Genomic DNA, 22,703 nt, shown 5'->3' on the forward strand with positions numbered 1-22,703 from the left:
TTTTGGTTTAAAGATCCCATATTAAGTGAGATTTTCTTTTTTTTTATTGTAAAGCAGGTCAACGTGATATATATATATATATGGTACACCCTATACACCATATATATATATACCGTAAAAATATCAGAATGATGCACACAGCGTGTTTGCAGACAGAAACGGTGCCTTTCAACAAGCCTGAAGGATTTCCGTACTATGTATGGTATATAGGTAGAACGTGCTGTTCCAGTCTGTCCCCGTCTTAAGCATGTAAACATGTTCCAGTGAAATCAATATACTAATAGAAACTTGCAATTAAGCATAATATGCCCCCTTTAATTTGTCCAGATTTCAAGATGCACTGCAATACAAAATAATGTGACAGGAATTTTATTAATTCATCATGTGGTGCTTAGAGATTTAACAACTACATCTATTTACAGTAATAAATTCCCTATTAGTTTGGATTATCCATAGACCTCGCTATCAACACCACAGTGGGAAAAGTACAGATGTTACAGGTAACATTTGCCAAGGCAAGTTTATATGTACAGCAAATTTTGAAGTGCTTTACTTGGAAAAGGAAACAAACTGCACAAAAGCGTAAAATGCTAATTAAAAGAATAGAAACATTTTCAAGGGAATTAAACGTGACAAATACAGGATAGAGGGGCAAGATTGTTCATTGAGAGTTTTCAAGGTTTATTTAAAGGCAGTTAAGTCAAACTTGGATTTAAAGGTGGTCGTTTTTGGTGCAAGTCTAGTCTTCTAAATTTGATCAAGTCGGCCTCGACTCCATGAAAATATCGCAGCCTCAGCTTCTGCATCGCAGTGTTTTCAGTTCCCTTTTTGGTTGTTACAAGCACTTTAACACATTAAACGGAGACCCAGTTCACTAGATGCACGTGTGGGAACTGGACTTAAAGGACTCATGACTTTAAAAAAAAAAAAGCGCATGAGGTGACATCAGCATAGAAAGGTGCTGAGTCGTCAGTGTGACAGATTGTCAGCTGTCTGACATCGGATTTAATCGTCTCTTCCAGGTAGGATGTTTTCTCTTGGCAATTGTTACCATGAAAACAAGTTGGATAGATCTCTGCATATACAAAAGAGAACTGTTACTGTTGAATGATTTATACATAAAGCCTAAAGAAACTTCCCCAAATTTCACTAAGAACATTTGCATACAAGCCCGCGTTATGTTCCGGGTATAGGTATATTGTTTTTCACGGCTGCATACTAAAATGCAAAGCTTGTTGAAGTAGGAGGCCTCGGGACTAATGACGGGTAAGGACTAATGACTGAATTACCAGGTTGAGGGAATAATCAAGTTTAACAAGGCTTGTAGATATGTGATGAAAGTATGTGAAATATGTGAGCGCTGGAAAATCAAATCGTGGCACCGTAGTTGTCGCAGTTTTGATAACTGATAACTTTCTCATAACCTTGTTTCACAGCCCAGTAGATGTGTTATAGCTGTTTCACCCAGAAAATGATGATATTGATCCTGAACTATGTGATTCAGAATAATAATTTAATTGGTCTATTCGAGTGATCTGTTATCAATTGGCGTTACAAGTAGTTTGTTGGATAAAATACATTTGTGAATGGGATATAAGACAAAGAAACACTGGTTCTTAAAATGTCCAGTGCTATTATATACAACATGGAACACACATTCCAACTCGTAATGAGGGATATAAGTCCGACTAAATTAATCAAATGAAACGAAATGTACGTTCCTGAAACTTTACTTTGAAGGCCTGGTTTGTGGTCAGAGCTCGCGAACCTCTAGTCACGTGCCAATTGTGATACGCATGGTTATGACGTTCAAGCCTGACGACCTATCAGCTCACAGATCCCAAATTTATTGCCTTCTTCCTTGTTTTCTGTCTCCGAGGTCTATTTGTGCTGATAAGGACTTTCCCGGCATGTCGGCGTCCTCACGGGCAGGATAAATATCTTTATTTATTTCCACTTTGGCAGTTTGTAGACGTTTTTCGACGTAAAAGACACAGGCAAGTTCCAAATGTTTATTCGGCCGTGGTAGTTATCTAGCGTTAAATGGCTAACAAATAATTTAGATTATTTATTTTGTGGTTTATGTTTAGTGTAACGTTACGTTATTTATTGCGAAAACGTCTCCTAATGTAAAGCTAAATGTAGCCACACATATCACCACTTTAACTTGATCTTGAGCCAACGCTAAGCGTAACAACAGAATGTGGACCTAGGCTGTTTTGATGTTGTTTTCCAGTGTTCAACAGCCTTTGACCCTGTTATCACCGTGTTATCTGTCGAAATATGTGGTCCATATGTTGTTCTCTTTGGTGTTGATGTATTCTTATAATTCATCCATGGTTTACATGGTTGATCGAGAGCCTGATGAAGCTCCGAAAACTCCACAACTGTGCCATATGGTTAGATATTTGGATACTTTTTTTTTTTGCCATTTTTATTGTGTGTTGTCTTGTGAGCACCGTTTAAACATTATTTGTATGCTGGCAATGTACCGAGAACTGAAGACCCAAATAAGTTTTTATTATTTTTTAATTGTATTATAAACTGTATACTTCCAGAGCCTTTTCTCTCAGAAGAACATGTTGACAGACGGAGTCCTCACGCGGTGTTCCTTTGGATGGAACACTCAAGGAAACCTAACTTCCCTGTGCCCTAATGGGACCAAATGGGTTTGGGAAGGGCTCGGGGAATGTGCCCAGGATGCGAGGGACATGGCCAGCATCTACCTAGGCCTCTTGTCCATCCTCTGCTTCATGGTGTCCTCACTTCCGTAAGTGTTTGTGTTGTGTCTGTGCCTCTTAGAGGAAATGCTCTTTTATCTAAGCATCAACATCACTCTGTCTGTGGTTTCTGATTGCAGACAGTACTACAGCTCATGTAAAACAGGGAATATGGACAGCGCCCTCTCTATTTGGTTTCTGCTGCTGTGGTTGGGAGGTGACACCTGCAATCTGGTGGGCTCCTTCTTGGCGGACCAGCTTCCACTTCAGGTGACTTGTAGTGATTTATTGCTATTCGCAGTGTGAAGGGCTTTCCCATGACGACATAGGGCCGCAACAAACAGTTTTATAATCTATTAAGCTGTAAATCATTGTTTTCCATCATATATATTCTATAAAATAGCAAGAGCAGTGATCATTAAAAGTTGTGAAAACCAGAAATTAAGATTTTCTATTTTATTCAAAGAAAGGAAAATATGCACTTTAAAAATGTTAGGACAAAAAAAGCAAACAGATTGTTGAAACACTTTGAGCTATTGCCACCAAATTATTGTTGGTGCTTTGATCAGTGATTGTTCAAATCTTTATTGATCCTTTTCTGTCAACTGACTATTTACTTGTCGATTCATGCCAAGTATTAATACAAATAGTGAATTCCATTAAAAAGAGTTTGTGCAAAGAAAAAATAACGTTTCTTTTTTCTTTGTGATCCAGACATATACAGCCGTTTATTACATTGTAGCTGACCTGTTGATGCTGGCCATGTACATATACTACAAGGCGAGTAACAGAACAGTGGAAAGTAAGTGGATTTGTTTTTCCGCTACTCAATTTGCCAAATGCCCATTATAAGAACCAAGTTCTTGCTTTGTGCTCAGTGAGTTTCAGATCCTTATTTGCATCTTTGTGACTCGATTGGTGTACAACCCATAGGGCTTTGATTTTTTGTTTTGTTTTTTGTGTAAAAATGTAGCATGAGCCATGGAAGAAGCCATACTATTTTGGAGCGGATCTGAATCACGAGGCAGATACACAAATTATTTTTCACTTTCAATAACATTGTGAGATAGGGCATTTCTGCTGCCTTCATGTGGTGTCAAAATAATTGAAAAAAGGAATTCCCGACTGGGAAAATACAGGTAAATGCCCCCTCGAATCGGAATGTAGATGGAATGTGGGCACGTCTTGGCAAACGTTTGTACTATCCAAGTGCCCTTCTAATTTACATAGGGAATAGACTGGAATAACTCCAAACTTAGGCATGCTTGATTATGGAAACAATCATAACCACGATTATTTTGGTTAGTATTGAAATCACAATTATTTAACACCATCACTCATTGATTTTTGGAAAGATTTTGCATTCATTGAAGTTGAACCAACAGTTAAACCTGTGAAATTTCCCTGAAGACTTTTACAAAGACAATAAAAGAGTTTATGTGCAAAAAGTTATGTTCAAAATAATCGTTTTTCTCCATTACTCTCGATTAAGATTTCAGTCAACTGCACAGCCAAACATGTATTGTGTCTCCAACTGTAAAACAGTAGCTATAGTCTATAATGATCTAGCTACTACTAAGATATGTTTTATCTGACTTAGCTGCTTAATGAACAAGCTTCTCATATCTGTGCTGATAAGCAACGATCCAACACTAGTCCAGACAGAAAAAGAGGCTTATCGCTGTGCCCTGTCATGAAGTCATAGACATGCCTCATGTTGCTGTGGCGTCCAGCGACCATTGAGGAATGTGCTTAGATGTTTTTCCAAGTATTGATACTGAACCCAGGTGTTGTTTCCAGGCAGGAGGGTGGTGCATGTGGTTGGTGTAGTCTGTGTCCTGGGCTTCACCACAAGCCTCATCCATCTACCCGGGTTAGGCACCCAACAGGAAGTAATTCCTGCTGCGTTCAGAAGTCGTGCCTTGCTCTCAACCTCTGATATCAAGGTGAGTCCTATTCATTTGCTTAATTAGTGACCTAGTTATGTCTGAGTACCCAAGGCCCTCGTGTAAGGAGGACCAAAAAAGATGCTAGAATGAATAGTTGTGGATGTGGGGAGGAGCCCGTAGAAAGGCCTTTCTGAAGGGCCCAAAATTTTGTACAACACACCTGTGTTGGGGCTTTTTTTTCCGCTGTTGTAACGTTGGGTCTTCCTCTCTGTCACTTTAGGCTTTTACCCCTAAAGAGATAATTGGTTTCTCCATCGGCTCTCTGTCGTCACTGCTCTATCTCTCTTCCAGACTTCCCCAGATGTACACTAATGTGAGTATTATGAAGTGTAGATATCCTAGTACTACTATTGGCTGCACACTGTAAGTGGTAGCCATTGACTAATACTAATACTTATGCTAATATTAAGAACAAATGGATAATAAGAATAAGAACCTCATTATCTTTCAATGTAACTGAAAGCTGAGCAGATGGAAACACAAGTGAATATAATTTGCTGACGGCATGGATGATTGCCTCTGAAACCTGCACACATCACTCTAGTGGAAAATACTTCATGGCGGTGTAAAACATTTTCTGTTCCTTTAAATAAAGGTTCTCCCCATTTGGTCTACTAATTTCTCCCCACAGTTTAAAAGGAAGTCAACCGAGGGAGTGTCTTACTTTTTGTTTGCACTGATCATCCTTGGAAACACCACATACGGCCTGAGTGTCCTGCTGAAGAACCCCGATGCGGACCAGGGGGAGAGAAGCTACATGATCCATCACTTGCCGTGGCTCATCGGCAGCCTCGGCACCCTCTCCTTAGACCTTATTGTATCCTTTTTAAAGAGAAGAAAACATGGGTGCCATTGCCTGGTCTCTGGGCTCTCCTCAATCCCACGAACATGCATCATTTTAGGCAGTTCTGAGCTGTAAGAGAGGACACTTCATCAGATGGGTTGAGGTCTCATGACTGCATATGTGGAACAGAAAGGAGAAACACTCACAGGGAAGTTAGTTGTGACCACCAAAGAATTGGTAAAAAGCTGCACTAGTGCCCCTCGGAGGCCATCAGTCTCTTTGCACCCCACGCAAGTGGTTGACTAAAGCATGATGGTGCTTGCTGCTTTGGTTTTTAATTAACATAGATAAGGCAGAGGCATGTGACAGTTTGGTTCTCTTAAAGTGCACATATTGTGCTTTTTGGCTTCTTCCTTTTCATTTATTGTGTTATACATTATTTTGGTGAATGTTATAGGTTTACAAAGTGAAAAAGCCCAAAGGCCAACCCAAAGGGACTTACCATCTCCACCAGAAAACACTGTTCACAAAATGCTCGCCTAGCTGCTAGCGTGGCACTCTGTCATACTCTGCAACCATAGACTGCATATTAATGGGCAGAGCATGTATGATGCTATGCGTCGTTGAGTTTGCCATTACGGGTGCAGCCATCCTAGTAGAGGATGCGACGATTATAGACAACAGGGAGGTGGTAGGGAGGAGCCCTTATACTCTACATTACGTTACACACTGCCAATGGCAATCACATCATCGCCACGCCTTAAAACACTCCCTGCTTTATCGCCAATTTTCATAATCGACTCCATAATTGCAAAGATGAAGATCATTCTGTGTTGCAGAAGACTTAAAACTAGCGATTGAGACCATAAACTCATTATGAAAATGTTTACTGAGGTAATAAATGGAGAAGTGGGTCACTTTCTTATTGGAACCACACGTGTTGCCCTGCTGGAATGCAGATAGAATGCAGGTTTAAGGCACTTCTGCATTTGCAGCGCTTCACTGATCTGGATGGTCTGTCTACTAATTTTACAATCAATGTCTGCAACTGACCAGCTAGCAGCACTTACTGCGCATGTGCAACTCCCAACAAAGATGGTACAGAATTGAGATGCCTACATCTGTAGCTAAAACAGAGAGATCAACACACACAAAGAAAAGAGGAGCTGCAGCAATTTGCAGTACAACAAAAATGTGGTGTTTTCTGAAAATTAGACCATGGAAACCTATTCTGATATATGAGCACTTTAAAATCATTACCATACATCCTTAGCTTGTAGCCCAGCTCTGCGGTCTCAGTCTTCAGCGGTTTATTAAAAGCTAAATACTGGTCGGCCCTCGCACATGGTACAGCACCATAGGACCTGCTGTGCAGAAGACAGTAGTAGCGGTTGTGATGCATTCGGCTTGTAAAATTAAATATTATTTTTAATTGTAATTATTTTGAAATTGTGAACAGGTTGACTCAAAATCGCGATTTTTATAACGACTTATCGTGCAGGCCGAGGTTGGCAAGTACTTTGTCAATGGTCAAATGGTATCTTCTGTCCTTCATAGTTGTGTGTGTGTATGTGTGTGTGTGTGTGTGTGTGTGTGTGTGTGTGTTTCTAGCTGCATTAAACAGTCTCTTTCCCAGGATCGCTTTAGATTTTCCTTAACGCTGTGGTTCAGATCTCCATCCAGTTCATAATTTACCGCAATGCTAAGATGGAGTTGAACGTCAGTCCCGGTGAGACAACGCCTTTGATCGGGAGCTAAACCAAAAAACCGAGACTGTACTAGTGGGACGCTAACGGACGGACACTAACGGACACTGGCTTCCAGTAAACCTCAAAATCTCCAACCCAATCAGGATGAAAGAAAATTGTACATTTTTAGTTCTATCATAAAGTTGTATTTATTATGCTCTAAAATGTTTACAATGTATGTTTATCCACAAAAGTACTGTAAATATAGAAATAAATTAGATTGTATTTCTATGACTGTGACACATTAAGTTTTTAACTTGTGTTCAAGTGCTATTATGTGATTTACACTGCTCTTAATGTTTGGGTTTAAAAGGACGATTAATGGTTTTCGGTGTCGGATAGTGATGGAAACACCTCCTGTCACCTGAACTCTTCGTGATTCTGATCACAATCTCCATGTGATGTCAGCCTTCATATAGATGTCCCAAACCTGCAGGTTGTGGTGAATAGACCACGCAGAGTTGTCTCTCAACTACATCCAATTTTTTTTTAAGTTGACAAACACTTTGACAGTTATGATGACACTAATCACTGCACACATGCAGTGATGAGTCTGAAGGAGAAATGTTTTCCAAAACATTTTTCCGAGTGTAAATTGTATTTAGTCAATTTTTAATCAATGCTTACACCGAGTGCTCTAATCAAAAAAAAGTTTTGAGAATTTACTTTTTTGTTCATTTTAGATGTATTTTGTAATTGTAGTCATACAATTAAATTATTTCCTTTTTCTATTACAGACCAGTTTAGTTTCAACCAGTTTTGTTTGCACTGGTGATAAAAGTCACTTAACAGATTTACACCATGTCTAATGTACACATAAAAAAAAAACTTTTCATTCTCACTTTTTCGCACAATTAAAGTTGGTTTTGTACTTTGAGAATTATTAAATATGTCATGTGGGTTAGTTCTTGTATATATTAAACAAAAGAATAACACATTTTGTCTGGTCTTTTTTTACTCTGGATACGGTGTTAATCTGAGAGAACGGGACTCCATCATCTTTATAATCGTGTTAACGTTCTTTTATGAACTTTATTCTAACTGCTCGTCTTGAGAAGAAACATTTTGGGAGCTTTTCCTCCCTAACAGTTAAATCTCTTTGCTTTTTTCAGCCCAGTAGAAGTTAAGGCCTGCTCTTGGGCTTGATATTGACCTTTGACCCTTTGCCTTCCCTGACCTTGACCCCCTATAACTGTGTTTGACCTCATCATGGAATTTTTTTTTGTCATTAGCAGATTCACACTGGCCTCTCAGTTGCCCCTTCCTCCCTCATAACACCCACGCACACACTTTCCTTCACTATTAAACAAATTGCAATTACACACACTCAAAACAGTAAGGGCCCACCCACCAAGGAAGCAAGGTCAGTAAAAAAAAAATATTGTGTGTGTTGGGGGGGGGGGGGGTTGGAGGGTTGTGAAACAGTGGCAGAGAGATTGTTAAGCGGGTTGGGGAGTTAGCAGGAAGAGCCAGTGATAGGGAGCATCCATCAATCACAAGGAATGAACAAGAGGCTGTTTATAAACACTTTATACTGGGAATTTCTTAATGAGATGATTCCAGTTCTTACATGCAGGGCAGGGCCCCTTGTGACTCAGAGGTTGCCAGTTCAAATCCCTAGTGGAGCCAAATGGCTGGCTGGGAAATGTTATGGTAAATGTAGGATATTTTCACCTTCTTATTGTTGACATACATGCAGACACATACCCTTAAAATTCTTTTTTTCCAAATTATTTCGCATACAGTGTGTATATAAAAAAAGAAGAAAAAAAAAGATCTTTGGTCAGGCTCCCGCACATCCAGCTAAAACACACATCAAGAGCAGCTGTCTGTTTACTCTGTGTGTGTGTGAGAGAGAGTGAGAGGATGGAGGCTGGGCTGGAATGGACATTACAAAAAGTGAAATAGTTGGACAAAGGGAGATGACGTTGGGACACTCGGCGCAGCAGGAAGGCTCCCATCGTCAACGGTGAGTCCACAACCTCAGCTTCTAACTAACACAACTGCAACATAATCAGAATTGTTCAAAAGCCAACAGATCAATGAGCATGTTACTGCCGGGCACTCCGAATCAGACTTATCTATCGAGGTTCAGAGAAGGGATGTTTAACGTGACATTTTGTAATTTTTCTGCTCCATTGTGTTCAATACTTAAATGCCATTTCAATGCAATTCCTGCAAGGGCAGATCTTTAATGCAATTCACACCAGATTAATAAGGTAACAGGTGTTGCTTAGGAAGGCTAGTTTGTACATGCTGCATTAAGGTCCAGCACGGTTTGCTACTGTTTTTACAAGGAATTCAATAGCTTTTGATTGCATTCAGCATAAATGACCATAGAAAACATAGTCTGAATCTCACAATAACCCCAACAGATCAGGAGAAATGCCTTCAATCAAATTCTTCAAGTAGAACCAACTGCCTTCTCATGATAGCCAAATACCTTCCAACCACACTCACTCACACATGCTCAGACACAAGCTATGGACTTTACTCACCAACACCGAGGCCGCTTTAATGAAAGCGCCAGTTTCCTGCGAGGATCAGTAAACAGTCCAGGTCATTATCGAGCTGCAGCTACCAGCCAGCAGCTCTCTGATAAAGAGAGGAGTTTGCCACATGGAGATGACGTCCTGAACGGGATTTATGATGTGCTGAATTTATCTCCAGACTTGTACTGTGAGAGATTCAGGACTAATGAGTTCAAGGGGGTTTGCAGATGCCATCAGTTTGTTTGAGCAAAAGTTGACTTTTTTTGCCTTTTTGGTCTTTGGTTTTGTGTTACTTGCGTGGAAATGCTCAATTTTTCTTAATGTCTTTGGTGTTCATCTCATCATTCCTGCTCTGTGCACACATTTTCAGGATTTTTGGTGCAATTAGTTGCCCAGAAAACTAACCGAGTCAGTGAACGCTTCAGAGTCCAATTGTAATAATAACCATGGTTGATGTGAACGTGTCCTACAAGTCTTTCCCTTCTCCTTTTCTCCACTCCTTCTTCTTTCGTGAAACTCCTCTCCCAGGGGGCAAGCCCTCATCGTCAGGCCTGGTTCCAACAATGTGTCCAACAGTGTGACACCTCCAGAAGATCCATGGCGACATTAGCACGCTCTTAGATACTGTCCCCATCGTTTAGTGTCACTCTCAGCCCTGCTGCCTGCTCTCTGCTCTCTGTCCATTCCTCCGAGGTCAGAGACAGTCAGAGGAATGGCTAATGGCTTGTTTTTCCTCATAATATGGGATGTGACCCACTGCTGTTAACTGAGAAATATCAACAGACCACCTTATTTTGTACCAGATTCATGCCGTTCCAGAAAGTACCACCAATCTATCGTGTAGAGGCCTTTGTTAATTATACACTACACTTCAGACAGATGGTTCTCTTCCAATCCCCCCAGAACATATAACAAATTGATTTGAATTAGAATAAAGTGAGTTGAGCAGTTTCCTTTTGCACCAACATGTGGTTGACCTTTCTGTCTTTTAGTAAAATATCTCAACATCTATCTGGACGGATTGGCATGGTGTTCAGAAGCTCTCAAAAATCTAACATTTGGTGTTCTGAATCCTGCAGGCACCTTGCAGATGTTTGAGTGGTTCCATAAACCAACACAAGTTATTGTATGTTTTTAACATGTAGGACACTATTTAATATGTTTCATTAATTTGCTCTTTTATTTTGTGCTTTTCCCCCAAAAGTGTGATTTGTTTCAAAGCTGCGTTGTCACTGTGCACTATCATCTCACATGTAGCAATGTACCCTTTGGACATGATCTTCAAAGGAATAACACTGTGTAGCGAGCAACCAAATTCCTGTGCAATTTGTCACTGAGATCGATTATAAAAACTCCAGTGAAGGCTACAACTTCAGTGAGGTTTTCTGTCTCTTCTCTAACCCTCTGCTATCCACCGGTCAGTCCTGGTTCCCATAAAGAGCCAGCAAAAGGGGTGATATGCGGGTGAAAGGAGCCCGTTAATCTTCAGTAAGCATGCTCCATGTCAAACGGCCCTGCTCAGAGAATGTGTTCACTCCTCTGTCTCCTCTAGGCGGTTCAGGCCTCAACTCCTTTCGCTCTGCCCCAGCCTGGTTAACTGTCTGTGGGGGAGGCAGAGGTCTCCAAACCCCTTAAATCTAACTGCTGTCCAATATTAACTGCAGCACAAACAGAACAGCGGTAAACAAAAGGCAGTGTAAACACACTCCCGAAAGCTGGGTGGACAAACATGGGGACGCACGCAAGCAAACACACACACACACACACACACACACACACACACACACACACACACCACACACACACCCACATACACACACACGCACACACATATGCACACACCATGAGTGTTGAGTGTCCCTCACTCTGCCCATCCATCCATCCATTCCTACATCAATCCTTACAGTCTTCTGATCTGTGAAGCCCTGGCTGGGTTCAGCTGTGTGGACCACAGTCCCATCCCTGTCCTTCTTGGGTGTCCCCACCTTCCCTATTTGTCTATCCCCTGGGGAAGGTTAAGACCTCCTCCAGCACATCATCTACCACAGACCAAGACCCTCAGCTGCACTCGTCCTCTTTGCTTTTTAAAAATAGGCTGGGATATCAGCCTGGGTAGCTGAGAGACCTGGACGCATCCTGGGGATTGAGGAATGTCTCTGCACTCTCTTATCCTTCATATCTGGGTGAATACTCTGAGTAATTGTGTGTGTGTGTGTGTGTGTGTGTGTGTGTGTGTGTGAAGAGAGATCTCGTATTAGTAGCTGGGGAGAAGATCTTCTGTCCAGATGAGAGAGTGGACTGAGTTGGAGATGAGCTTTTCGGCAGGGGGGTTTCTCTCTGCCTCGGATGGTTACTGCTCCACAGAGCAGCTCCAGTATTATGGTGAGTACACAGTGATGCTTCTGTCTCTTCTAAAATTATCTTTTGCCTTTGCTTTCTCTTTTCCCTTTTTTTTGCTCATCCTAAACAAGTTGTGTGACATTTACATTCTTACAGCAATAGATAAAACACTGAAGATGTAATTATATAAGAAATGCACAATGTCTAATTAGACTGTTTGCATGCGATGATAATACGTTGAAACCAAGAAGTGTAGGAAAGTGAGTGTTCAGACCCGAGCGTTGATGTCTTATGTGATTGAAATAAATGGAGTCAGTCCATGTTATCAGTCAATGGTAAATAAGTTCAAATGATGCTGTGTCGGTGTCAATGATTCCACTGGCAGGTAGATAATTTCTCATCTGTCATAGCAACAATTGTCTACTGTTACTAAACAGATGTTGTCAATTTCTGCAGAAAGTTTGGGTTGAATTTGTTCGTGTTTCTTTAGATAATAACTTCCAAGATTTTGGACTCCACCCCTAATAAAAAGAAGGCTATTAATTGTAAATGTCCTTTGTGATGCCCTTATCTCTGACTAATTGCATAAAATGCTATACAATTCAAAAGCAACCATCTCTCTCCCTGTGTCCCGGTATCTCTGGGCAATCACAGAACACACTGTTGGCCATTTCTATGGGGACTATTTCTTCAGTAGAATGTAGTTCCCATAAAACTTGTTTGCAGTTATCACCTGGGCAAATAAAACTTGAATTATCTGCACTGTTACATCAGTAACGCAAACTTTCTCAGTGTGAGAGAAAGTTTTTTTGTAATTTGGGTGAATCTATCCTCTAAAGTGACACCAAAACAAAGGAGGTCTAGTAGACAGGCCCAATAAACTGCTGTGACCTCAGTTGTAACTGAAACACTCAAATCTATACTATTATTGGTCTGAGATGAGATGCTATTTCTACATTTTTGGAGAAAATTCAATGTTGTGTGTTAGCTGGCTTGTTATTTGAATGGGTTGACTGTGTTGAGATTAAATTGAGACTATGTAACTTTTGAGAGAAGAAATAACACATTTTTCTGTAAACAAATGAAAAATTGAACTCATAAGCAATAAAGTAAACCGGTCATGAAAGGCTTGCATCATGTGGGCACGCAGACAGTTTTGTTGTCATAGAATTACTCACGGGGGCCGCAGAAACTATGCACTGTAGCTTTAACAAAAGTTACGAAGGCTCCTTTAAGTAAGTGGATCATTTATGCATTAAATAGTTACACAACGAGGATGTGACTGCACTCTGTGTGCAATGCAACCTCATCTCATTCACTCACAGTTGATGAGTGAACGCCAAGAATTTATTTACTGCCTTTGAGAACTCGCTGACATGACAAAAAAAAGGTTGTTGAGGAGGTTCAGCCGGCTGGCTGCATTCACAGCAAGCACGGAGATCTATTTTTACTGACGTGTATTATCAACAAATTCCCCCCCCCCCTATTGTCTCCCCTCCTGCCCCTAGGAGCAGGGGGAGTGGGAGCTATGGGGGGTAGTTTGCTGGTGTTCTTTGGCTCCCCAGTGTGCGTGGGATGGAAGGGAGGCTGATTGTTTAGACAGTGTTCAAATGGTTTACAAACAGTGCAAACCCCAGCTCTGTCACATGCTGTGAAAGCAGGGGCCAGGGCCCCCCCTCCTCCAAAAAACCATCACCGCCTCAGTCTGGTGAAGACAGGAAACATCTGGAGAGAGAGAGAGAGAGCGAGAGAGAGAGAGAGAGAGAGAGAGAGAGAACTAAGGAGAGCACAGAAGGAAGGAGTGAGAAGCTGATAATAAGTGGCCTGTAAAGTGATGATTCTGACAATTACTTGATCACACTATACACACCAGTTTTCTACACATGCTGTTGTTTGTCATTAAAAAATCCAGACGAAATCTGGGGTCCAAAATGTGTCATCAATCATCAATCTTTAATTAGTTGAGGTTGAAGACTAATGACTAATAAATAGTTGCAGTGGCAAAGTATGGAGAGTACAGCCCTTGCCATTTCCTTTTGACTTTGATGGATCAGAGAGGGCAGGGCTGCCCGTGTCTTCAAGAAGAGGGAGGCAGTCTCACTGAACTACCTTAAGGAAACGTTTCAGCCCTCAAAAGTGGTAAGGTGATGATTAGCAGGGCACATGAGAAGTTTTTTTTCTGAGGATGCTGTGACTTGACAAGGGAAAGAGAGGAGGTTCAAAGACGGGAAGACCAGAGATTTCAAGATGAGAAAATTGGTACCACTCTCTGCATAGCAAGCAGTATTGATCTTCTTATCTAACTCTCAGATCAGACTGTGTCATCAGATATTAAAGGATTAAAGGATAAGGATAAAAAAAAATTGATCAGGACAACCTTTTGTTTTTTTAAGAGACTTGTGGCTTTTCAACAAGAATACAGTATCTTATAACATTGCTTTCAAATCAGGGGTCTTGCGTCCAGGGCCTGAGCCCTGGGGCTACGAATCCTCGGACTAGGAGGCCTGTCCAACAATCCATCCCTTGTCGTCATTTTTTATTTGTCTCGTTGATTCCAATCCCTGAAGTACTCCTTAAACAACGCTACAGAGCCACAAGGATTGTTGGTTTCTCTGTCAACGCTTAAAGGCACACTTCAGCCACAATTTTAAAGAACACATTTTTTACATAAACAGATTGATATTATGCATCATCTTCATGTTAGTTGTTTTGCCCTTTTAAATATCCATCTCCAGCAGCCCTGAGACTCCTGACTCTCCCCGTTGTACTCTCCGTTTAATCAGCGCACAACAGATCCCACAGCAGTCCCAGTTGTACTGGTCCAGCTGCTCTTTCGGAGGCTGCCAGTGGTCACACATGTTTTCTCAAAGGGGACAGGACTTGCAAAACACAAGCCGCTGATCCACACTCACAGACGTCTCAGTCCGTCACAAAACTGAACGACCATTACTGAATGAAGCCTCCATAAAAGGGGATCAAAAAATCCTAAATGGCACTGTGAGCTCTCAGCTGCATCCTGTTTAAGTTCACAAAGCCTCACTCTCAGCTTTTTATTATATCCCCAAGATCCACTAAAAGCAGTGAAGTCACACGAGTCATGTAAGACCACATTGTGATGGCACTCTTTGCAGCAGACTAACAGTGTTGAAATGTTCATTCTCCTTTCTTTTCTTGCTGATGCATTGTTGTCTTCATCTTGTGTGTGACACATTCTAACTGATACATTCAATTCAATTCATTTCTATTTACAGTATCAAATCATAACAGTTATCTCGAGACACTTTACAGAAAGAGCAAGCCTGGAGCCCATTCTATAATTTACAAAGTCCCAAAAATTCCCCAAAGAGCAAGCATGGTGCAACAGTACAACCATGTGCAGTGGTGAGGAAGTCAGACCCAGGCTCTTGGCGGAGTCTGGTGGTCCTGGTTGGGGATGTGATGCACAGTGGCAATAACAATCACAACAAAGAAAGTGGAACAGTGACCAAAAAGTTGTGGTAGTAGTAGTCCATGTCATAGCAGGGCCCTGCAGGGCGTTACAGTATGAAGCGTGGCACAGCAGGGCATAGCTGGACGTAGCAGGACGTAGCAGGACGTAGCAGGACGTAGAAGGGTTCAGCAGGACACTGCAGGGCAACGCAAAACGTAGCAGGGTGTAGTACAGCAGAACCACAGCGGCAGCTGCAACCAAGATCTTGGTGCCATCCTAATCCAAGGAAATGTGCTAGGTGAAAAGAAAAACATAAGTACTCTGGGGAGTAAACACTTCAAAACTAATCATGGTACTGACAACATCCCAAACAAGAAAGACACTTGGAGAACACAGACCTCCACCAAGGCACGCCCTATCTCACAGTTACAATGTTAATGCAGTGTGAATTTCATTTTTTCAATTGTTCCAACACTACATGAATGCAAATGTTAACGAAAATTAAAATTAATTTGTATATCCGCCCGGCATTCATATCCGCTCCAAAATGCAAAGTCTTCCTTCTTGGCCCGTGCTACACCCTTCTACCACGTTTCATGAAGATCGGGCCAACAATGCTTTCGTAATAGATAGATAGATAGATAGATAGATAGATAGATAGTTACCTTACTTTTAAAGCTCAGTAATTTAAAACTAAAATCTTCCGGGGACTGTAGTTCTAAGCAAACATTACTCAAACAGAAGTAATAAGAGCATATGTTAGGGACACATTTTTGTGTTTTGGTCTAGTGAGTATTTCTGGCAGCTGGATGGTGTATGTAGGATTGATTCAAATTACAGTACAGTGCCTATGTTCAATGTGATGAAGGAACATGTCACCCATCACTTAGGTGTGTCTCATTGATGTGTTTCCGATTTTACAAAAACAAGTGAGCTCTATGGAACAGATGAATAAGGGACATCAGGCTTTTGCTTCAGTTTGACAGTACTGATTAATAGGATCAGTTCATTGTGAGTTTTAAGTCTTTGATTTTATAGAATGAGCAGAGAGGCCGCACTATTTTTCCAGGAAGATAATAATTTTCGAAGACGTTCATGTTCTTTTTTCATGTGGTCTTTAAATGTCAGATCTAAATGCTTAAGTACTCTTGCTTGCAAGGTTTCACACAAAATTACAAATGCCAAAATTGGAGGGGTCTGTGTCTGCAGGGTACTGCAGTGTACCTCTGACCTACAAAACCATTAATGCAAGTTTTTGTCCCTGGACTTCCACCTTTTTTTCCATTTCAGACATGCTGGCTGACCCTCTGGGCTACCCCCTTCAGGACCCAGACCTCCAGCTTCTCCCTTACAGCCAGCAACAGTACAGCCCAGCCAACCTGTCCTTTTCCCTTTATGCCTCTCCACCTTCCTCCACCTCTTCCTCCTCTTCCTCTTCGCAGCCCTGCCATCCGCAGTACCACTACAGCCCTCATTGCCCGGAGGCCCCCTGTGATCCCGGCCCCGAGCCCCACTGCGGGGGCCTGGCTCAGGGGCTCGGAATGGTGGGACTGCCCCTGGGGCGGAGGACACGGGTCGGGTCGGGAGGGAAGAGCAGAGGCCAGGAAGAGCTGTGTGTGGTGTGCGGAGACAAAGCGTCAGGGTATCACTACAACGCTCTCACCTGCGAGGGATGCAAAGGTATTTCTCACATTTCAATTTTGTATTCTATCTTTTTATGCTGTTCTCCAGTGCATGCATGTTTGGATTCTGTAAGGCTTTATTTTAATCATACCTGGTCCTTCCTTCCTCTTCTGCACTTGCAGGTTTCTTTAGGCGTAGTGTGACAAAAAAGGCTGTGTATCAGTGTAAGAGTGGCGGTGGCTGTGAGATGGACATGTACATGAGAAGGAAGTGCCAAGACTGTCGGCTGAGGAAGTGCCGCGCCGTGGGAATGCTGGCTGAGTGTAAGCAACCTTTACTGCACTTTAACTTAACAATAGCGGTAATGAGAGTAATCAATGCATCCTTAAACTGATTTAAAGTGAGTCTGAAAATGAACATTTCTTCTCAGGCCTTCTGACGGAGGTGCAGTGCCAGTCCAAACGACTGAGGAAAGGAGGTAAAGGCAGAGGACAGGAAGAAGAGGAGAAAACAGAGAGCAGGAGGGTCAGCTCTACCAGCAAGCTACCTGGACAGGTAGTGGAAAGCAGGCATGGCTAGTGGCATGGCTCTTGTGATGGCGGTGCTGGTCTGCTCCAGACTGCATCTTAGTTCAGTCATGCTATCAAATTTTTAACAGACTCCTCAGAGGAAGAATTCTACTGACTTTGGTAACCACTTGACTTTTTCTCCAGCACCACCATGAGGTGGGCATTTTTGTTTAAATCAACGAAAAAACTCCCTTTGAGGAAGAAACCTCATACAGAACCAGGCTCTTGGTAGGCGGTGTCTGGCGGTGCCGGTTGGGGGTGTGATGCTCAGTGGCAATAACAATCTCAGAAAAGCAAATGGAACCATGACTAAAAAATGGTAGTCGTAGAAGTTGATGTCACGGCAGGGCGCTGCAGGGTGTTACAGTATGTAGCGTGGCAGGACGCATTTTGGAGCTTCCCTAATCCAAGGAAACATGCTGAGGGAGAAAGAGCAGAAGGACTCCTGGGAATGACTCCCCAGAGCTAGGTTAATAACAAGCATTTCTGGGACATGGATGCACACAAATGGAAAGATAGAGGAGAGAGGAGCTCAGTGTGTCAAAGGAAGTCCCCCGGCAGTCTAAAACCATTACAGCATAACTAAGAGAGACAGGGTAAAGAGAGGAGGCTTGTCAGGCCAGCAGGGAGTGCAGCAGATGGGAGGGCAGCTTGGGACTGTTAGTCTGAATGTTGGGTTGAAGGATGCTTCACTTATTGAAATTATGATATGGCTGGTTGGTTAATTGGTTTTACGATTGTTATGACTGTTCTATATTTGTGGCAGGTTAGATCGCTGGGTAATTTGTTAGATGGTTGGTCATTTTGTGGTTTCACTTTTGGCTGTTTATATTATTATTACCTATGCAAGAAGAGTGTCAACTCTCATCCTCCCTGGTCAAATTCAAACAAATTTCTCAATGCACTTTCTATCTTGTAGTTTCAGCACAGGAAAGTGATAATCCTGATACTGGTTTAACCATGTGTTCCATCTTCCATCTGCACCAGGCTCTGTCTGCCAGTTTAACCCAAGAACAAAAGTACATTGTGGACAGGATGGTGGAGGCCCATCGACTGTACAGGGCACAGGACAGCGGCCACTGCAGGGTAGGTCACAGTGTGGAAACAACAGTGTTGGACTAACAAAAACACAGTTGCGTGTTTTTATGTTGCCCTCATGGTTTCTTGTCTGTGTCTGATCAGTTGTTTGAGTTTCCCTGTACAGAAGAAGTGGGGGGCTTGTCTGATGTTTTATCACCCCACCTGCAAAGACTGCTACAGTTTGCCAGGACAGTGCCAGGTAAAATGGACGGGATGATGTAACATTCAGAATCTATAATCTGCTTTCTGCTGTGTTAACTGGAGAAATCAATCTAAAATCTAATAAATGGGAAATATTCTGGAGATCAAAGGGAGGTGACTTAAATGGTTTATTCCATATTGGATTACCTGAAAAATGATAATACCACATTAACAGCAGGCCATTTAAAAAATAAAACTTTTAGTTTTAGGGTCCCCCTCATATCGATCTGATAAGGTCCCCCTCATATCGCCTACTGCACATTTAAATAAAGACTTGCAAGCTTCTTGGAATACTGCCCTTGTGATATTTCAAATGGCACTTTTTGCTTGATTATAATAATAAAAACTACAAGATGAAGAGTCAAGAAGGCTAAGGGACACAAATAAATAAGTACAGAATGGAATAGATGTTTGTACTGCCACCCATTGTTATTGCCATTGTGTTGAGTGAGTGATGATAACACACACATAGAGAAAAAACATCAAATCCTGTAATTTAATCAACACTCATCAGAAATCCTGAAACTGGAGCATATACTGTATAGAAAAACAAATAATGATGTTCCCCTCACAGGTTTTGACCACCTGGATTTTTCTGACCAGAGTTGTCTCCTGTCTGTGTCTTCACTGGAGATCATGTTTCTGATCTCAGCTCAACAGTTCTCCCACAACCCATCAAGCCCCTGTCCAGGTGACTAAACTGGCACACACACTTTTACGATTCATACTAGCTCAGTCTGATATTTAGTTGTTTTTAAATCCTTTATTTTTCTCTGTTATCAGCCCTGCAAATTTTCAGAATGACAACACACAACTGGCTGAGAAATGCAGAGTCAAAGGAAAACATCTACAGTAGGACGCAGGTCAACTCAGGTGAATCCAGACACACACTCACTCGGAATAGAAAATCAGATTTTACAGGCTGTGGGAAAAAAAATGTACATTTATATTTCACATGAGGCACGAACAATATCCCATTTGCCCGTGTAAACAGGTGGGAGTGAGGATCTCCTTGGGCCGGTGCTTAACTTCTTCCACAGCATGGCAACGCTGCGGGTGACAGATGTTGAATACACCCTGCTCACTGCAACAGCTCTTCTCTGCTCAGGTCAGACCAGGAATCTGTACGTTTGGTCTGAAATAATTAGAGGTTTGGCGAGATTAAACCGGACGAAATTTCTCGTCGAGGTAAAGGGTATGAAGTGTCTCGCAATATCAGTACACAAGTGCAAAGCAGCAGTCTTGAAATTAGCATAGAAAATCCCTCGGACGTTCCCCAAAGTTGCCTCTGAGTTCACTTTTACAGAGCGATGGAAGAAAAAAGCTGAATGTAAAACCCAGCCAACCTTTGCAAAAAACTTCAGCAAAATGTAAAAGTTTCTTTGGTTTGGTGCAAAGCATTCCATGTAGCTCTCAGTCTAGGCCGCCCATTGCTAGCAGATGGGTCTGACCCAACATAAACCGCACTAACCCTTTTACAAACGTATTGCTGGTGAAGGGAAAATCAAGGCTGTTTTGACTGAAGATCCCATAACTCATCTGGAAGCCCCTTAAATAAAAAAGAACAATTGCTAACTTTACTTTTAACAATAATAAGCAAGGAGAAATGTTCTCCCTTTATCCTATAATGGTCATAATTTGATACTAGAGTAGCCTACTACTTTGTTTAATGCTGTTTAAATAAAATGCAGAGGAGGAGAAAATAGAGTCTTCACAAAAATCATCTGTTGATTGTTTGATAGTAATTTATTTGTGCTTCAGAACGTGTGTGCGAATGGGAAACAACAGTCAAATACACTTTATTTCTCTCTGTCTACTATACGACAACAAATTCAAGTACAAAACATTTGGTCTCAACTACTGCCAGAAAATGCTTGGTTATGTTGTAACCTTGGTTCTCCGAGTGAAGAGACTCTCTCTCCACCATACATATAGAATAAGTAGTGTAACTGTTAGTTATACAGGAGAAGCCAGTCATTTGAGTTTATGGCAAAACCTTTCAGTGCTCGGTTTTCATTTTGTGACTTTGGATTGAATAAAGGACTGTTTTTACAGTCATATTTCTCCATTGAAGTTTTCTGTAAAATAGTGTCAAAATCTTTCCTCAATCTTGTGAACCTAATTTCTGGTCTCTTCTCATGTCGTGAGCTGGCTGTCTTGTCGAACCCCTAGAAATAATCCAATCAGCAGTCAAGTCAAGACATGCAAATGCTCAATTTAACTGAAAATAAGCGTTATGTAAACCGATTTGGAGCTCTTAAGTAGGTTGTGATAGTAAAATGATGTGTCTGAATTATTTACTCAGACTGTCTCAAAGGGTCTGACTATAAACTTCATCAAGGCTTAAAATGGCTCCATAGTATGACAACTGACAACAACTTCACTCATTTAACCCATTTGACTTTTTATATCCAGTGGCTGTTTGGAAACTTGAATGCGTCTGTGAATCTGAACTATTCCTTTAAAACACAAAAAGCCACCAAGCGCCCAGGCCCGCAATGTTAACAGTAAAAAATAATTTGTGAATACTCTGTGATTGCGATCCCCTTTTAAATTGAATGGGTTCCTCCTCGGCCTGTGCTACACCCTTAAATCACATGTTCTCACTTGCTTTGATATACTATACTATGACTTTCTTTCACATTTTTATAACATATTATAGGCTACTAAGGTTATTGTATAAACATTTTTAAGACATACTATACTATGAATTTCTTTGTCTTTTTATGACATTCTATACTATGAATTCTTTTTACTTTTGACTTATACTAAGAATTATTGTATGCATTTTTAATGACATACTATGCTATGATTTTATAAAACATTTATTTTGACATGCAATAGTATGACGTTTTTATTACATGCTATACTATGACATATTCATGACATCATTTATCAAAGAGCTGAACTTTTCCACACTTGTCAATCCACAGGTGTGTAGAGAAGACCATGGGTCGACATTTTTATGAGATACTACACTGTTTTTGTCACTTTTTATGACAATTTAATAAATATAAAATATTTTTTTATGACCTACAATACTATGATTTTTGTTTGCATTTTTTGAAAATTGACATTTTCTATGGCATAGTATACTACAGTAGGACATTTTTATGACATGCATTAAAGAGCACACTTGTTGATCGACAGGTGCGTAGGAGACCAGGGGGCGACTTGACTATGCAGAACAAAAGACTCCTGCACACAAACCATCAGGGTTTTTCTTTAAAAAAATGTCCTGATGGTCTCTGTACCAAAACGTCGCTATTAAATATTAGATATCTATTTCTATGTTACGCCAGCTCTGTGTCCCTGTCCCGCAGATCGCGCGTCCCTGCAGGCTGCCGGCTGCGTTGAGAAAATCCAGGAGCTGATCCTTGACCTGCTGTCCAGGGTGTGTGGGGCCCAGGCTGGAGCTGCGCGAGGGGGACCTCAGAGGTTTGGGCGCTTGCTGGGCAGACTGACGGAGATACGAACCCTCCATCACAACTACCTTGTCCTGACGAGACAGCCGCAAGTACACTGATGGAGTGGACACACTGAAAATAGCAAACACCCCCACTATCATCTCTGGCCAGTTTCATGTTTGAATTGACGGACGTGATGGTCCTGTAAGTGCTGAGAACAACGTTCACCTGATATTGACTGGACTGTGATTCTTTGGTTTTACGCATAATTTTATAGGTCTTTTCATAACTGTTGTATACAGAACTATTCACTATGCTCAGTATTGTTAAAATAAAACTAAAGTGCAAAACTGTGTGATA

At 41.4% G+C, this 22,703-nt stretch overlaps 2 protein-coding genes across 5 annotated transcripts; both read left to right on the top strand.

Moving 5' to 3' along the window:
- Positions 1-1,798: 1,798 nt before the first annotated feature.
- slc66a1 (solute carrier family 66 member 1) lies at positions 1,799-8,136 on the top strand. Of its 2 annotated transcripts, none has more exons than XM_034877582.1 (8): positions 1,799-1,997; positions 2,574-2,770; positions 2,861-2,990; positions 3,435-3,522; positions 4,521-4,666; positions 4,890-4,982; positions 5,301-5,486; positions 7,125-8,136. In XM_034877582.1, exons 2-8 carry the CDS (start codon positions 2,580-2,582, stop codon positions 7,209-7,211), a joined length of 921 nt encoding a protein of 306 aa, XP_034733473.1. In that variant the 5' UTR covers positions 1,799-1,997; positions 2,574-2,579; the 3' UTR covers positions 7,212-8,136. The 2 variants fall into 2 exon arrangements, with proteins under 2 accessions (XP_034733473.1, XP_034733474.1); XM_034877583.1 differs by having other exon boundaries at positions 1,801-1,997; positions 2,559-2,770.
- A 911-nt stretch (positions 8,137-9,047) lies between these two features.
- Positions 9,048-22,579, top strand: nr1h5 (nuclear receptor subfamily 1, group H, member 5). 3 transcript variants are annotated; one of them, XM_034877606.1, is made up of 11 exons: positions 9,048-9,170; positions 11,936-12,075; positions 16,754-17,143; positions 17,269-17,409; positions 17,517-17,641; positions 18,643-18,741; positions 18,838-18,934; positions 19,511-19,627; positions 19,720-19,809; positions 19,931-20,044; positions 22,239-22,579. In XM_034877606.1, exons 2-11 carry the CDS (start codon positions 11,979-11,981, stop codon positions 22,460-22,462), a joined length of 1,494 nt encoding a protein of 497 aa, XP_034733497.1. In that variant the 5' UTR covers positions 9,048-9,170; positions 11,936-11,978; the 3' UTR covers positions 22,463-22,579. The 3 variants fall into 3 exon arrangements, with proteins under 3 accessions (XP_034733497.1, XP_034733500.1, XP_034733499.1); XM_034877609.1 differs by having other exon boundaries at positions 22,260-22,579; XM_034877608.1 differs by having other exon boundaries at positions 9,050-9,170; positions 11,940-12,075.
- Positions 22,580-22,703: the final 124 nt, after the last annotated feature.

Source organism: Etheostoma cragini, chromosome 7 (assembly GCF_013103735.1).
Source record: "Etheostoma cragini isolate CJK2018 chromosome 7, CSU_Ecrag_1.0, whole genome shotgun sequence".
Taxonomy (NCBI): domain Eukaryota; kingdom Metazoa; phylum Chordata; class Actinopteri; order Perciformes; family Percidae; genus Etheostoma; species Etheostoma cragini.

Excerpts from the sequence above, each read along its gene's own strand:
- slc66a1 (XM_034877582.1), top strand. The coding sequence starts at position 2,580 with ATGTTGACAGACGGAGTCCTCACGCGGTGTTCCTTTGGATGGAACACT. Across the intron at positions 2,991-3,434 it reads CGGACCAGCTTCCACTTCAG|ACATATACAGCCGTTTATTA; the intron begins GTGACTTGTAGT and ends TTTGTGATCCAG. Across the intron at positions 4,667-4,889 it reads TCTCAACCTCTGATATCAAG|GCTTTTACCCCTAAAGAGAT; the intron begins GTGAGTCCTATT and ends CTGTCACTTTAG.
- nr1h5 (XM_034877606.1), top strand. The coding sequence starts at position 11,979 with ATGAGAGAGTGGACTGAGTTGGAGATGAGCTTTTCGGCAGGGGGGTTT. Across the intron at positions 17,144-17,268 it reads CACCTGCGAGGGATGCAAAG|GTTTCTTTAGGCGTAGTGTG; the intron begins GTATTTCTCACA and ends CTGCACTTGCAG. Across the intron at positions 17,410-17,516 it reads CGTGGGAATGCTGGCTGAGT|GCCTTCTGACGGAGGTGCAG; the intron begins GTAAGCAACCTT and ends ATTTCTTCTCAG.